The sequence below is a fragment of the Callorhinchus milii genome, unplaced genomic scaffold (assembly GCF_018977255.1).
Source record: "Callorhinchus milii isolate IMCB2004 unplaced genomic scaffold, IMCB_Cmil_1.0 Scaffold23, whole genome shotgun sequence".
NCBI classification, from domain to species: domain Eukaryota; kingdom Metazoa; phylum Chordata; class Chondrichthyes; order Chimaeriformes; family Callorhinchidae; genus Callorhinchus; species Callorhinchus milii.
Window position 1 is genome coordinate 7,470,932 of NW_024704764.1, and position 13,264 is coordinate 7,484,195.

The 13,264-nt window shown below is 53.0% G+C and overlaps 3 protein-coding genes across 4 annotated transcripts in view; 2 read left to right on the forward strand and 1 right to left on the reverse strand.

The window, feature by feature from the left end:
* erbb2 (erb-b2 receptor tyrosine kinase 2) overlaps positions 1–4,034 on the forward strand; it is a 31,166-nt gene extending 27,132 nt beyond the window's left edge. The window contains exons 25-27 of one of the 2 annotated variants that reach the window (XM_042343396.1): positions 1,229–1,405; positions 2,332–2,620; positions 3,136–4,034. In XM_042343396.1, coding sequence (XP_042199330.1) covers positions 1,229–1,405; positions 2,332–2,620; positions 3,136–3,452 — 783 coding nt within the window. In that variant the 3' untranslated portion in view covers positions 3,453–4,034. The remainder of the gene's footprint in view (positions 1–1,228; positions 1,406–2,331; positions 2,621–3,135) is intronic. The other variant, XM_042343397.1, reaches the window with a different exon arrangement.
* Positions 4,035–6,832: 2,798 nt separating this feature from the next.
* On the reverse strand, positions 6,833–8,099 carry LOC103183787 (ADP-ribosylation factor-like). The gene has a single exon (XM_007901442.2). The coding sequence runs from the start codon at positions 7,703–7,705 to the stop codon at positions 7,136–7,138; it is 570 nt and encodes a 189-aa protein (XP_007899633.1). The 5' UTR covers positions 7,706–8,099; the 3' UTR covers positions 6,833–7,135.
* Positions 8,100–8,918: 819 nt separating this feature from the next.
* Positions 8,919–13,167, forward strand: LOC103183788 (von Willebrand factor C domain-containing protein 2-like). Its single transcript, XM_007901443.2, has 3 exons — positions 8,919–10,633; positions 12,034–12,163; positions 12,541–13,167. The coding sequence occupies exons 1-3, from the start codon at positions 9,848–9,850 to the stop codon at positions 12,750–12,752; spliced, it is 1,128 nt and encodes a 375-aa protein (XP_007899634.1). The 5' UTR covers positions 8,919–9,847; the 3' UTR covers positions 12,753–13,167.
* Positions 13,168–13,264: the final 97 nt, after the last annotated feature.

Sequence of the window (13,264 nt, forward strand, 5' to 3'; positions counted from 1 at the left end):
CTGTGTGTGTATTCGATACGGTCGACCACGCTATCCTCCTCCACCGCTTGTCCTCCCACCTCAACCTTCAAGGCCCTGTCCTTGAGTGGTTTAGGTCGTACCTCTCCCTCCGTCTTCACTTTGTTTCCACGAATGGCTTTTCCTCCAGCCCCCGCACTGTCTCGTGCGGTGTCCCTCAGGGCTCTGTCCCCTCCTCTTCACCCTCTATATGCTCCCCCTGTGGTGACATCATCCGCAGACATGGGGTTCACTCCCACATGTATGCGGATGACACCCAACTCTACCTTTCCTCCTCTACCCTCAACTCCACGACCACCGATGTCCTGACAGCTGTCTGTCCGACATCGAGTCCTGGACGAGAGACAACTTTCTTCAGCTCAACGTGCGCAAAACTGAGGCCCTCCTGATTGGCTCACGTCAGCGCCTCCGCACCTCAGGCGCTGACACCATCAGCATCCAAGGCTGCACTCTCCACCTCTCAAAGCCAGTCAGGAACCTCGGGGTTCTGTTCGAACCTGAGCTGTCCTTTCTCCCTCATATCCGCGCCACAACTGGCACCGCCTTCCATCACCTCCGGAATATCGCCAGACTACGGCACTACCTCACCCCTCACGCGGCTGAAACCCTGGTCCACGCCTTTATCACCTCAAGGCTGGACTATGGGAACTCTCTCCTCGCCGGCCTTCCCGCCACCTCCCTCCACACTGCAGGTCATTCAGAACTCTGCAGCTCGTGTACTGTCCCGCACCAGGCTTTCAAGATCCTCATCCTCACCTACAAGGCCATTCACGGCCTCGCTCCCTCCTACCTCTCCGACCTACTATCCCCCTACCTACCTGCCCGTACCCTCCGTTCCTCTGGCTCCGGTCTGTTCCACATCTCCCGCCCCAACCGCCCTACCGTCGGTGGTCGGGCCTTCAGCCTCTCAGCCCCGAGGCTCTGGAACTCTATCCCCAGTGCCTTCGACGCCTCCTCTCTTTCCTCCTTCAAGGCCGGTCTCAAGACCTTTCTCTTTGACCTTCAGTCTTCAGCTCCCCTCTCGACTCTCTAACCCCTCCTCGCTCCCTCCCTTCCCTCCCCTCACCCTGACCATTTCCCCCCTGCTCAGGTCCTGACCCAACTGTACAGCGCCTTGGGACAGCCTCCCGATGTGAAAGGCGCTCTATAAATGGAATCTTGTTGTTGTTGTTGCTGTTGTTGTATGTGTGTCTCTCTCTCTGTCTCTCAGGGGGATGAGCAGCTGGTATTACCGAGCCCCGCCGACAGTAAGTTCTTTCGCACGCTGTTGGAGGAGGAGGACATGCAGGATCTGCTGGACGCTGAAGAATATCTGGTACCACAGCCCAGCTTTTTCCGCACTGAGCCCTCCTGCACGAGTCACAGGACGAGAATCCCATCCTCCAGAGTAAATATAGTTACTAGTTTAAGTGACTCCTCGTCTGCGAGCCCGAGCCTGAGCCCAGCCCAGCCCAGCACCTACTGGACAGGCCATCTGACAGCAACACGTGGGCCTCTCAGCCTGTCTGAGGCGAGATTCCCCCAAACCCATTCCCAGGGGGACAGTGTGCGTCCCTCTTCGCATACCCACCCACCCTCCACATTCTGCTGTAAATCCTTCCCAAATAAACCGCTGCCCAACACTGAAGAAGCACCTCCTTGCCATCAAGCTCCAATGCACCTTACCTCCCCCCCAACCCTCCTCCGCCCCCCCTCAACTCTCATCAGTGCATTTTTGGGGGGAAACCGGATACTAAAGAGTTATCGACTAAGGTGCCTTTGCTCATCGCTCTCTCCCGGAGCTTTCTTGTTCCAGTCACACCATCCCCTCCACCATCCCTTGTGCCTGGATTGCAGTGACTGCACCAACACAAGGTGCAAAAGGGTCTCTTCCTGTGACCTTTGTAACCTTTGTCTGTCAGAGCCTGGCTGGCTAACCTTGGGCTGTGCATTGCTATGCTGGGGGTTGGGGGCTGTGTGTGGGGGGGGGGGGTGGAGGGCGGGGGGAGTGGGGGTTGGTTGGCCGTGCTGCGGGGGGGAATGGCTTTGCCGGAGTGTGTGGGGGGGTGGGGAGTGGTAAGTTGGATTGTGCCATGGATTGGGGCTGTGCTCGGTGGAGACTATGGGTTGCACGATGGGGAGTGGGGGGGGGGGCTTTGCCAGGGAAGTGAGGGGATGGCGACTGTGCCGGGGGGTGGCGGCGGTGGGGTGGGGGGGGGGGCCGGTAGGGTTGAATGTGCCAGGGAGCTTGCGGCTGTGCCAGGGTTGGGTGGGTGCATGTGTGTGAGCGAGAGAGAGAGAGAGAGAGAGGGACCAATGGTCTATGTGTTACAGAGCACCACCAGTGGGCCTGAGGTAGAAGTACAAGTTCCAGCCAATCGCCACCGAAACCCCAGCTGCAGCCTGTCCCAGCAATCGGGCGCTCCCTACCCTGAGGTGTTCGCAGAGGCGAAGGGCTCCGGCCATAGCCAGGGGCCTCCGGCGGCAGAATGTACCCGATACAACTCCGAGCCGGGCGCGTGTGCGAGCGATGGGGAGGTTGAGTGTGTGAGCAGGGACTCCGAGGATGGACTGGAAGTGGACTGCGGCTTATCTCAGGACACTGAGCTCACAACGCCAGCAGGTAATCATAATAATCCTTGCATTTGACGTCGTCCATACGTCTCAAAGCGCTTCACGGAATACACTGTAAAAAAAAAAAGGGTTGGCCGTATATTTTTGGGGGCGAAAACGGCAGCAGACAATTGCGCACAGCAGTGTACCCACAAACAGTCGTGGATTGAGTGGTCGACCGATTGTTTTCACCCCCGCAAAGCGATCCGCCAGGCTACGAACAACCGGCTTCCTGCTTACTGCTGGGTAAGCAGAGGCGCGTGGAGTAAGGAAACTTGCCCACGGTTCTGCCCTGCCCAGGAATGGAACCCAGGTCCTCTCGCTTGCTCTGACCACTATGCCACAGGACTCCACAGGACCTTGGTGCAAGTGGAGGGGGTGGGGTGACAGGGTGGGATGAGGGTTGGAGGAGGGGGGTTGCTGGGAGGGAATTGGTGGGGCTGTGGTGGGTGGGGGTGGGTTGAAGGAGTCTCGTGGTTGGCGCTGAGCTGGACAGAGCAGTCACTGGGTTTCTTGGTCTCACAGAGTACATGAACCAGGCTCCTGCGAGGCTGTCTCCGGCCAGACCTGGGCACCTGGACATCCCGCTGAAGAAGTTCGGGCACAGTGGCAGCGGCCCGTCCTCGCCCTCCAGCCCCAGCACCGTGCAGAACCCCGAGTACCTGTCTCACCGCAACTTGCCAGCCATCCCCGCCAACCCGGCCGTGGACAATCCCGATTACTGGGAGCCGGAGAACAGCGAGTACCTGCCGGCCGCTCCCACGCAACCCAACGGCTACCTGCGAGTGGCCACGGTGGAGAACGTGGAGTATCTGGGTTTGGCGGAGGCCACCAGTGGCTAGACGGGACGAGGAGCTCTCCTGCCTCTCCCAGACGCGGCCAAAGACACACCGCACCCATGGTCTCGGGTCGCTCCAAGGATAGTGACCTTGACCTGCTGTCAGCAGCAGGAGCTGCTGCACGTTGTGCCCCCGAACATCCAGCCTCCGGGTTGATCTGTCTCGAGCACCCCCCTCCCCCCCCACACCTTCCATCCCCATCCCACCCCTACCCTCACGCCGGACTGGGAATGCCGGGCTGGGAATACCCATGCTCCGGGTTGGGAAGCGTTGAGCCAGCCTACGCCGAGGAGTGCTGGTGAAAGGAACACTTAAGAGGGCTGGCAGCGGGGCGACGGAGACCAAACCATAGAGTCTCGGAGCTCGGACACCGGCACGCAAGGAGCCCGGCCGCTCGGGCTCAGCCTTTAATGTGAATGTATTTCTCTCGGATGGTGATGATGATGATGATGATGATGATGATGAGCAGGGCAGAGCCCCTGACGTTCTTTTTTCTCAAAGTGTTCTTGAGACATTTGAGCTACAGACGCACACACAGCGCCTTTCCAACTAGTATGGACCCCCTCCCACCAAGCCCCCGTTTCCCCCCCACCCACCCCACCAACTCCCTCCATGGCCCCACCTCCCCCCCCCACAGCCTCCCACACGCGGCGATAGAGGTATTTGCGCACAGCTGTGTCCCACAAGTAGCCATGTTGAGTGGGTGACCAATTGTATTCGGGGTTGGGGGAAATGGGGGTTGTGGTTCTGTAATAGTGAGACCAAGAATGCTCCAGCCAGTTCCTACATAATGTCCCCACTTTTATAATCAGCGCCTATTTTTAAATCGATCGCTCCCTGGTACCCTGTTCCCTCTGCTGCCCACACCCCATGGCGTTAGTTATTTACGCTTCAGGTAACACTCGTACTACTGATTTTCTTTTTTCTATGAAGTGCAGAACCTCACCACAGCCTCTTAACCGAACGGCATTTGCCTCGTGAGTGAACGTCTCCCCAGTCTGTCCTGTGGGAGGACGAAACCCAGATTACAGTTACACACTCTATTTGCAGAAAGTCCCCCTTCCTCACCCACCCATCCACCCACCCACTCTCGCACTGATTGCCCTCAAACACCCCCACCCAAGGGTCTCTGTGTTCCCCACCCCCCTCCCCACCCCACCGCACAGTGGCTGGTGCTTGGAGCCTTGACCCACCAACCGTTCTCCCTCCCATCCTCCCCACCCCGACCAGTATCAAACACAATCCAATTTTTATTGCTGAGAATAAGTAAATGTCACTCTATTTTTAATCAGTGTTTCTGTTCTTATTCTCAAAGAGAAAAGGCTGATTTTATTCCCGGAATCACAACAGTCCCACGTCTCAGGGAACCTGCAATGCAGTTTAAGCTCTGCGTCCGTGTTCTCTCTCTTGTTCTTGTTCCTCCTTTCCTTTCACACACACACACACACACAATAATTCTCCCACTCTCTCTGTCGCACACTATCGCTCACAGACTCGCAAACTTACCACGTAATATAATAATAATTCTTGCAGATATAGCACCTTATCGTGTCTGAGACGTCTCAAATACGCACACTTTCGTGCATACACAGATTCGGCCACTCTCACTGTTTCGCTGCTTCACACACTCACACTCACTGTCTCATTGATTTACACTTGACTGTCCAGAACACCAGGAAGTGAAAATTCTACGCGGAGAGTATTTACAATAGCTATCAGGACTTGGGAGAGGCTGGGCCTCTCACTCTTCTGCTTCCTGCTGTGTTGGCACCAGCTGTTAGTGCTTCGGGAAACGGATAAAGGCTCATCTCTGACCCAAAGGCCGGCCATTTGTGGAAGAGGCACTGACCATACCTTGCCTTTGAGGAGTGCATCCTCTATTAGAATTGGCTGCTGTAACACACATATCTCTAGCTCCAACAACAACTTGCATTTATCTAGAGCCCTTCACGCAGGGTAGCGTCCCGGGACGGAATCTGACAATGAGCCAGGGGGAGAGGGAGGGGGGTGGGGAGGTGACCGTAAGCACGATCAAAAAGGAAGGTCTTTAGGCGGGATCTCCGTCACTGGGTGGGTATCAGTTATTCCCCATCAGGGCTGGAATAAGGCAGGGCTGTCTCCATTCCTCCTCCTCCTCCTCTTCATCCTCCTCCTCCACCCTTTTCATCCTCTGCATTAAACCCACTAGTCCATCAGGAGGGACCCTAGGAGTCCCTCACACAGGAGTCAGCTCTCCCCATCCGCGGATGCCATCACTGCTTGTTGCTCAGGTCCTCGCTCGGACTCCAGGTCGCTGTGGATACCCGACCGCTTTGAATGGTCTCGAGCGGTAAGATGGACCAGGAGGTCAGGTGGGGTCGTGCACTGCGGTAACTGGTCTGACCTCACTTCACCCTGTAACAAATATAATAAACCTTGCATTTGATATAGCGCCTTATCACGTCTTTGAGACGTCTCAAAGCGCTTCACAGGGTACACTGTGAATAAAGTGAATTGACTGCATGATTTGTGGGTGAAACGTGGCAGCCAATTGCACGCAGCAGCGCCCCACACACAGTCATGGATTGAAGTGGCCAATTTATTATTATTTTTTTTGAAGGAATTATTACCTCCGGAAAAGCGATCCGCCAATCGACTAACAACCAGGTTCCCACTTACCGTTAGGTAAACAGGCATGTGGAGTAAGGAAACTTACCCAACATTTTGCCGGGCTGGAAATCGAACCCAGGTCTCTCGCTTGCGAGGCGAGTGCTCTAACCACTGAGCTACAGGACTCCACACACCCTAGGATGTACCCAGGATGGCTGTCCAACGCTGAGAACAGCTTGGATGGTTTGTCTTATAAGTAAGACTTTCCTAGATAGACAGTGAAACCATGAGGGGCGAGACAACAGTAAAGCAATAAATGCAAAGTGTGCCTTGTTCGTAGATTATATTTTCCCGATAAAATATTGATTTGGGGGAAAACAAACTCTTGACAGTCACGGGTTGTATAACTTTTTATTGTGCCATCAACTGAGAGATAGAAGGCTTCGCTCAACTAGGAATGAATTCAGCATTTTATCTGATGAACTACGAAAAAACACACACAATACAACCCCCTGCATTCATATAGCGCCCTTCACACGGGGTAGCATCTCGGAGAGCTTAACAGTGGTGGAGTCTAATACCGAGTCTGGAACAGAGGGGAAGAGGAAAGACTTCAGGTGTGATCTGAAGATGGGAAAAGAGGAGGGAAAGGTGGAGGGATTAAAACAGGGAGTCATACACACAGACACACGCAGATACTCAATCTACGACTGGTTACTCAATCTACGACTGTTTGTGGGATGCTGCTGTACGCAATTGTCTCGAAGACATGATAAAGCGCTGTATCAAATGCAAGGATTATGATTATTATTATGATATACATAGAAACACCCCCACACCCACAAAAAAGCAACATATAGCGTGAGTTCAGTACACACAGACACAATTGGGCTCCAGCACACAATGTCCATGTTTGCGAGGATTCTCGCGACCATCTTAAGCTTGAGTGAATGTGATAAAAATTCCAAAGATTCAGACTTGAGGACCGGCACATGAACCGTAGCCATAGATTAGTGTCTCGCTGGGTTCTACAAACTAGGAAGACATTTTGTTGCATTGATAAATATTCATAGGATGTTGGTCTGTCAGTGTCCTGCTCACCAGCGCTGGGAGGTCTTGGAATCCTTGACTAACTGGGCTAGTTTCTCCACAGCCTCCAGGATCCCTTCACCTGTCACCGCACAGCAGCTCTGGACGTGCCACTCTCTGCAGGACAGCTTCCTGAGCTCCAAGCTCTGTGTGATCTCCTTCACGCCCCACGCTCCGGGCAGGTCCTGCTTGTTGGCCAGGACCACCACGGGGACCCGGAGCAAGTGCTCGTCTTCGAGCATCTTGTGAAGTTCGTCCCTGGCTTCTGCCAGGCGCTCGGGGTCTGCGCTGTCCACCACGAAGAACAGCCCATCCGTGTTGGTGAAGTAGTGGCGCCACAGCGCCCGGATCTTGTCCTGCCCGCCCACGTCCCACACCGTGAAGGACACGTTGCGGATGGGCTCCACCATCTCCACGTTGAAGCCCAGGGTGGGGATGGTGCTGACTGTCTCGTTCAGCTTCAGCTTGTACAGGACGGTGGTTTTACCCGCAGCGTCGAGTCCCAGCATCAGGAGTCGTGCCTGGAGCCCCGAGAAACCAGCGAGAGCTTGCTGCAACAGACTGAGCAAGAGCCCCATTGCAGTCCCCTTTCCTCTATCGCACAGCCACTGCCTGTGTGTGTCTCTGCCCCCCGCCGCCTTATATACACACAACGGAGTTACCAGGAAGTAAAAGCTCCACGTGGAGAGTGTTTACAACAGCACAGCCCTGCTGTCAGGTCTGGGAGGAGACCGGGCCTCTGTTTCGCCTGCTTCCTGTTGTGTTGGAACCGGCTGAGCTGTCGGTGCACTGGGGAGCTGGGCCGGGGCGAGGGCTGGGACTGTGATGCTGCATATTGTGCTTTTTGTGGAAGGGTTTTGTTTTCAGCAATGGCATAGCAACACCATTGTTCGTCGGATCAAAGGATCATCACGGACCTGACGGAACTCAGCCTCCCCAACCCCCGCTCCCCCCTCGAGGCAATCAGTACTGAAGAATGGTCGGAGTCTCAGCAGTAACAGGGGAGTGAGGTTGTGGGGGCGGGGGGGGTGGTGGAGGTGGTGGGGGGTGGGGGGTAATGAGAATGGCTGTGGGTACTTCTCCCCATACAGCACAGTCTGGATCGGGAACGCAGAGAATTCCAAGATGTGTGTGTTTTGCCCAGGAGCACCGGACACAGGGCAACAGAGTAGCCCGACTGACCCCCTGACCAGCGCCTTGGGACGTCCTCCCGATGTGAAAGGCACTTTACAAACGTAATCTGTTGTTGTGGTTGACTTCAATACTGACCCTGACCCCACCCCCCTGTTCCACCGAACACTGACCCCCGCTCCCCTGACCCCTGCTTTACTGAATCGTGACTCTCTTTCTCTCTCTTTCTCTCCCGCCCCCACCCTTCCCCCACGGTGAAGGAAAGAGAAGGGCCAGAATGGCAGTGAGTGCATTTTCAATCTACGACTGTTTGGGGGACATTGCTGTGTGCAATTGGCTGCCGCGTTCGCCCACAAATATACAGTCAATTCACTTTACAGTCTATTCTGTGAAGCGCTTCGGGACGTCTAGAAGACGTGAAAAGTACTATATCAAATGCAAGGATTTTATTATCATTATTATTATTTAACGTTCAATGGGGGCGGGTGAAACTAGGGGCAGAAAGACCAAGAGAGGGACCCAGCCACTGAGCCACAAGGGCAGCCACTTCCATAAGGTCTCCACAAAGACCCATGTTTTTTGTTTCTGGAGTGCACTGACCAACAACTGAAACATGTTCCATGTCTCGTCTGAAGGCCGGCACCTCCAACAGCACAGCGCTCCCCCAACACTGTACTGGAGTGTCAGCCTGGACTCTCTTGAGTTCAAAAGCACTCGTCCCCTAACCCTGAGAAAAGACGCTTCACATCCAGAACCGAGCCCCAATTATTCACATCGTCCTTTCCTTCGTTTCTACCTCCGTCCTGACCAAGGGAGGCTGTGACTAACAATAGAATTGGAAGCTGAGTGGGGATTTTGTAGGCTTAACATGTGCAACCAGCTTCTGCTGCTTAGTTCAGGGGATTTATTCTAAATATAGATAGCGTTGCGTCAACTATGTGAATGTTGCCAGATTAACCCCTTGCCTGCTGCCAGTGATTACTCACACCTCATGCTGATCCCACGCTAAACATACTCCAGAGAGTCCCTGAGCATCCAAATCCCAAGCTTACACACACACACGCCTCACACACACACACACACCTCACGCCATCTCACACAAACCTCATGCCAGCTCACACAAACCCGCCAGCTCACACAAGCACACCCAATGCAAGTACACACCACCTCACATGCACCTCACACCAACTTACACACATCTTTCACCCGCGCACACACCTCACACCAGTTCAGACACACACACACACACACCCAGCTCATATACGCACACCTGACACTAGTAAACACTACCTCACACACACACCAGCTCACACACACCTCACACACCTCACGCCAGATCACACAGCTCACACACAACTTCCACGTATCTCACACCAGCTCACAATCATGTTGAACGTATAATCCTAATTTCCCGTGATGGAAACAAGCAGTTCCCATGTCAACAAACTTCCACACCATCAATCCCCCACTGCATCACTTGCCCATTCCACACTGCAGTGCCATGCACCACTCAATCATCTACTCCTCTCCCACATCAACAAGCACCACTGCATCCCCTGCTTCTCCCCAACGGATTACCATGCTGCAATATGCATTCCCCACTGCATCACCCGCCTGTCCCCCATGCAGGGCCAAACACCCCTGCATTGGCGAGGTGTCAGACTCCTACTCACACCAACGTCACCTCCTACGTCAACAATGGAAAGAGAGACATCTGTCTTGGTCAGTGTGTGGCCTTGGTGCTCATTCCTCCAACCCGTATGTGCACACGAAAGTCAACAGCGTGCAATGTCCCAATCAGAGCGACCCATGTGCCCACACTATCAATGCCAGGCACCTGCAGTTTGTGCCCATTGCTTGGCGCGATGCCTCACAGCGCCTGGTCGCTGGCAATCATCACGTGCCGCCCACTTGTTTACCATTGGGAAGCCCAGCTCCTAGCGGCATCAGTCGCTGGGCACACTGGCTCAGAACAGGACATGGTCACTTTGCCATCCTCCCCTGATCTCAGGAGGCTGCGTTGGGTCCTGGCAGCATGTCTGATGTTGACTCATTCGGCAGTGCCCGACCTGGCGAGAGACAACGCTGTCCTGGCCAAGAGCGAGGCTGACTATGTGTTGGCTGATTACTGGGGTAGAGGCTGCGTCGCTGAAAACGGATTCGTGTTTGCGGTCGGAGCCAGATACTACCCCAGTTCAACAGCTTGTCCCTGCACCTGCACCGAGGAGGGGCCGGTGTGCACCAAACCCGACTGCCCTAGAATCCACCCTCGCTGCATCCGTGTCACGTACCAAGGCTGCTGTCCACGGTGCCAGAAGATACGCAAGATGTGCGAATATGGGGGCCGAATGTTCAAACCCTTCCAGGAGTTCTTGGTAACTTTCCAACTCTTTGTGGGGGAAATGTACTGCTGCTTTTAAACTGCTTTGCAATCGATGTATTTTTTGTCTTACAGTACTATGTCTCCCTTCTGTTCCTGCAGACGAGGTGTTCTGATGGCTTAGCAAGTTTATCTTACAGAAATAATAATAATTTGGTCACTTCAATCCACGCTGTTTGTGGGACACTGCTGTGCGCAATTGGCTGCTGAGTTCCACCCACAATATATAGTCAATTCACTTTACAGTATGTTCTGGGAAAGAGTTTGAGACGTCTCAAAGGTGCTACATCGAATGCAAGGATTATTATTTTTATCTACTGAATCTCTTTGAGCTACATATTGGAAGTTTGCAAGTTTCATGTCCTCGTCTGTGCTCGATTACTGATCTCAGCGAAGATGCGACTTGTAGGATTTGCAATGAGCCTCTGGGCTCTTGGGTTTGAGAGGGGGTAAATTTGACAGCAGTCTCGTCATTGATCACTATTCAGAGACCTACCTGCTCATAAATGCACGGGTGAATGTTGGTGAGGGCGGGATCAGGACTTGCCTGAATGCTCCCAATGTCCATTAACCCATCTTGACAGCACGATGGAGCTGGTTGATGGACCGGTGGATAGTCTAATGGGAGCGCGTTCTCAGTGTAGGCACCTGAACAATCAGCAAAACCACAACCGCAACCGAACCGTGGCGGCAAAACATTTGGGCCAAAAATTCACAACTTTCTTGTCATTTAATTTGTGGATCTTTTGAACGGGAAAATGTCAGCTGAGGCAGGATGATGGCAATAATGATCCTTGCATTTTATAGAGCGGCTTATCGCATCTTCGAGACATCTCAAAGCGCTCTCATGATCTGCTCTGGGTCTGCTCCCTGTAAGTAAGGTGGCTGTCGTTGTTGTCTTTTCAAGCTAATTTGCCAGGCATTGACTCCTTTCAATGCATTGCGCGTGGGCGGCACTGAAATCCTTTGCCAACGAGCGACTGCGGTATTGACAAAAGGTATGCGGTGCAACGGCGTCACCTGCCAACCACAAGGTGGTACTGCAAGAAACATCCAGTGAAGTTACCACCACCATCGCATTGCCCTGAGCCACGCCCTGCGCTGCCCGAACTACCCCTCCGCTGCTTCAGACCGCAATCCTGCCGTGCGCCATCGGCTGCCGCGTTTTGCGCCCCACGCACGCAGTCGCCACGCTTTTAGAGTAGTGCAGTGGTCAACGCTATTCTGTAGCACGCCGCGAGTCGTCTCGAAGGTGCGATCAGGCGCGCTTATCAAACGCAAGGATTATTATCATCGACGCACGTGGCGTCCCGAGATTTTCGAGACGGAACGTTTTGTCGCCGAGCCTGAATCCGTGAGATCCGGCATGAGCGTGAATGTCTCGTGTTCCTGCAGCTGTCTCCCTGTGAGAGGTGCCGGTGTGAAGCTAACCGAGCCGTGTACTGTTTGACCACGGAATGCGCTCGTGTGCTCTGCGTCAATCCTTCGTATGAATCCAAACTGTGCTGCCCTATCTGCAAACAGGGTAAGTGACTAACAGAGTAAGTGGAGCATCTTGGCGTTAAATAAGCGGCTGCTTTAGCTCAAACATGATGTTTGCGAGTGTGCTGGCTTCCTCGGGATATACTACATTTGGGAATGAACAGCACTGCCTTTTCCCACAGCGCCTTAGAACAACAATTTGCACTAATTGAATATCTTTCAGAACGAGATATGTAGCTTGTTGTGGGAAGAGACTGAGCACTGGAAAAATTCTGGATAATCTGGAGCTCATACCACTAGTGGTCCTTCATTGTTAGTAAAATCACTACATAATTAGTACAACTAACATAATTATACGTTTCTTGTATTGTATTCTTTCTACAAGTAAGTTTAATTTCCTGATGTTTTCTGTCACTGCAGGCCCTAACTGTTTTGCAGGAAACATCATTATCCCTGCTGGTGTGAAAGTGGAAATGAATGCGACTACGCTTTGCTACTGCCCATACAAGGATGGCTCCTGGGAACCCCAGCAGCAAGCTACCTGCATTGCACGCGGCAGAAGGAATGTCCATCATGATATTCGGAAGGACAGCCACGTGGATTTGTGGAGAGAATGGGAAGAGGTACCGTAGCCCCATTTCCTGTGCTACGCTGCTCCCCGAGCAGAAACAAGCATTTAAACTTACTGTCGGCAATTGTGGCTAAAACTGCGGGTCAAGTTCCCCCGTACAATGTCTCTTAGTAGCTATCGTTCGGAGTCAAACGTGCTTTTCTGTTGTCTGTTACTGATGAACAGCTTATGGGTGTTCCAGTCACATACCTGTGCTCATGTGTAATGTATCGTTGCTGGATACGGATTCAAAACCTTCCACACTTTTTACAGATTGCTGGGCATTTATTGTAAAAAAAATAAAAGTTGTTCGGTGGTAGATACATTTGAACAGAGTTGTTGCAAAGTCCACGCATGAACTTTTTTTTGCACTGCCTGGAATTCATGATAAATAACAATAAAGAATGCCCCTGTACCATAAGCTTTATGTAAATTGGTATCGTCCTGTAGTCTCCAATTATTGGCCAAATATGACCATGATACAACTATTTAATGTTATAAATATTATCTGGTTTCTCACTGAGTTTGTGACAT

Coding starts and splice junctions, on each gene's coding strand:
- LOC103183787 (XM_007901442.2), bottom strand. CDS start 7,705: ATGGGGCTCTTGCTCAGTCTGTTGCAGCAAGCTCTCGCTGGTTTCTCG.
- LOC103183788 (XM_007901443.2), top strand. CDS start 9,848: ATGCATTCCCCACTGCATCACCCGCCTGTCCCCCATGCAGGGCCAAAC. Junction 10,634..12,033: donor AACCCTTCCAGGAGTTCTTG/GTAACTTTCCAA, acceptor GTGTTCCTGCAG/CTGTCTCCCTGTGAGAGGTG. Junction 12,164..12,540: donor CTGCCCTATCTGCAAACAGG/GTAAGTGACTAA, acceptor CTGTCACTGCAG/GCCCTAACTGTTTTGCAGGA.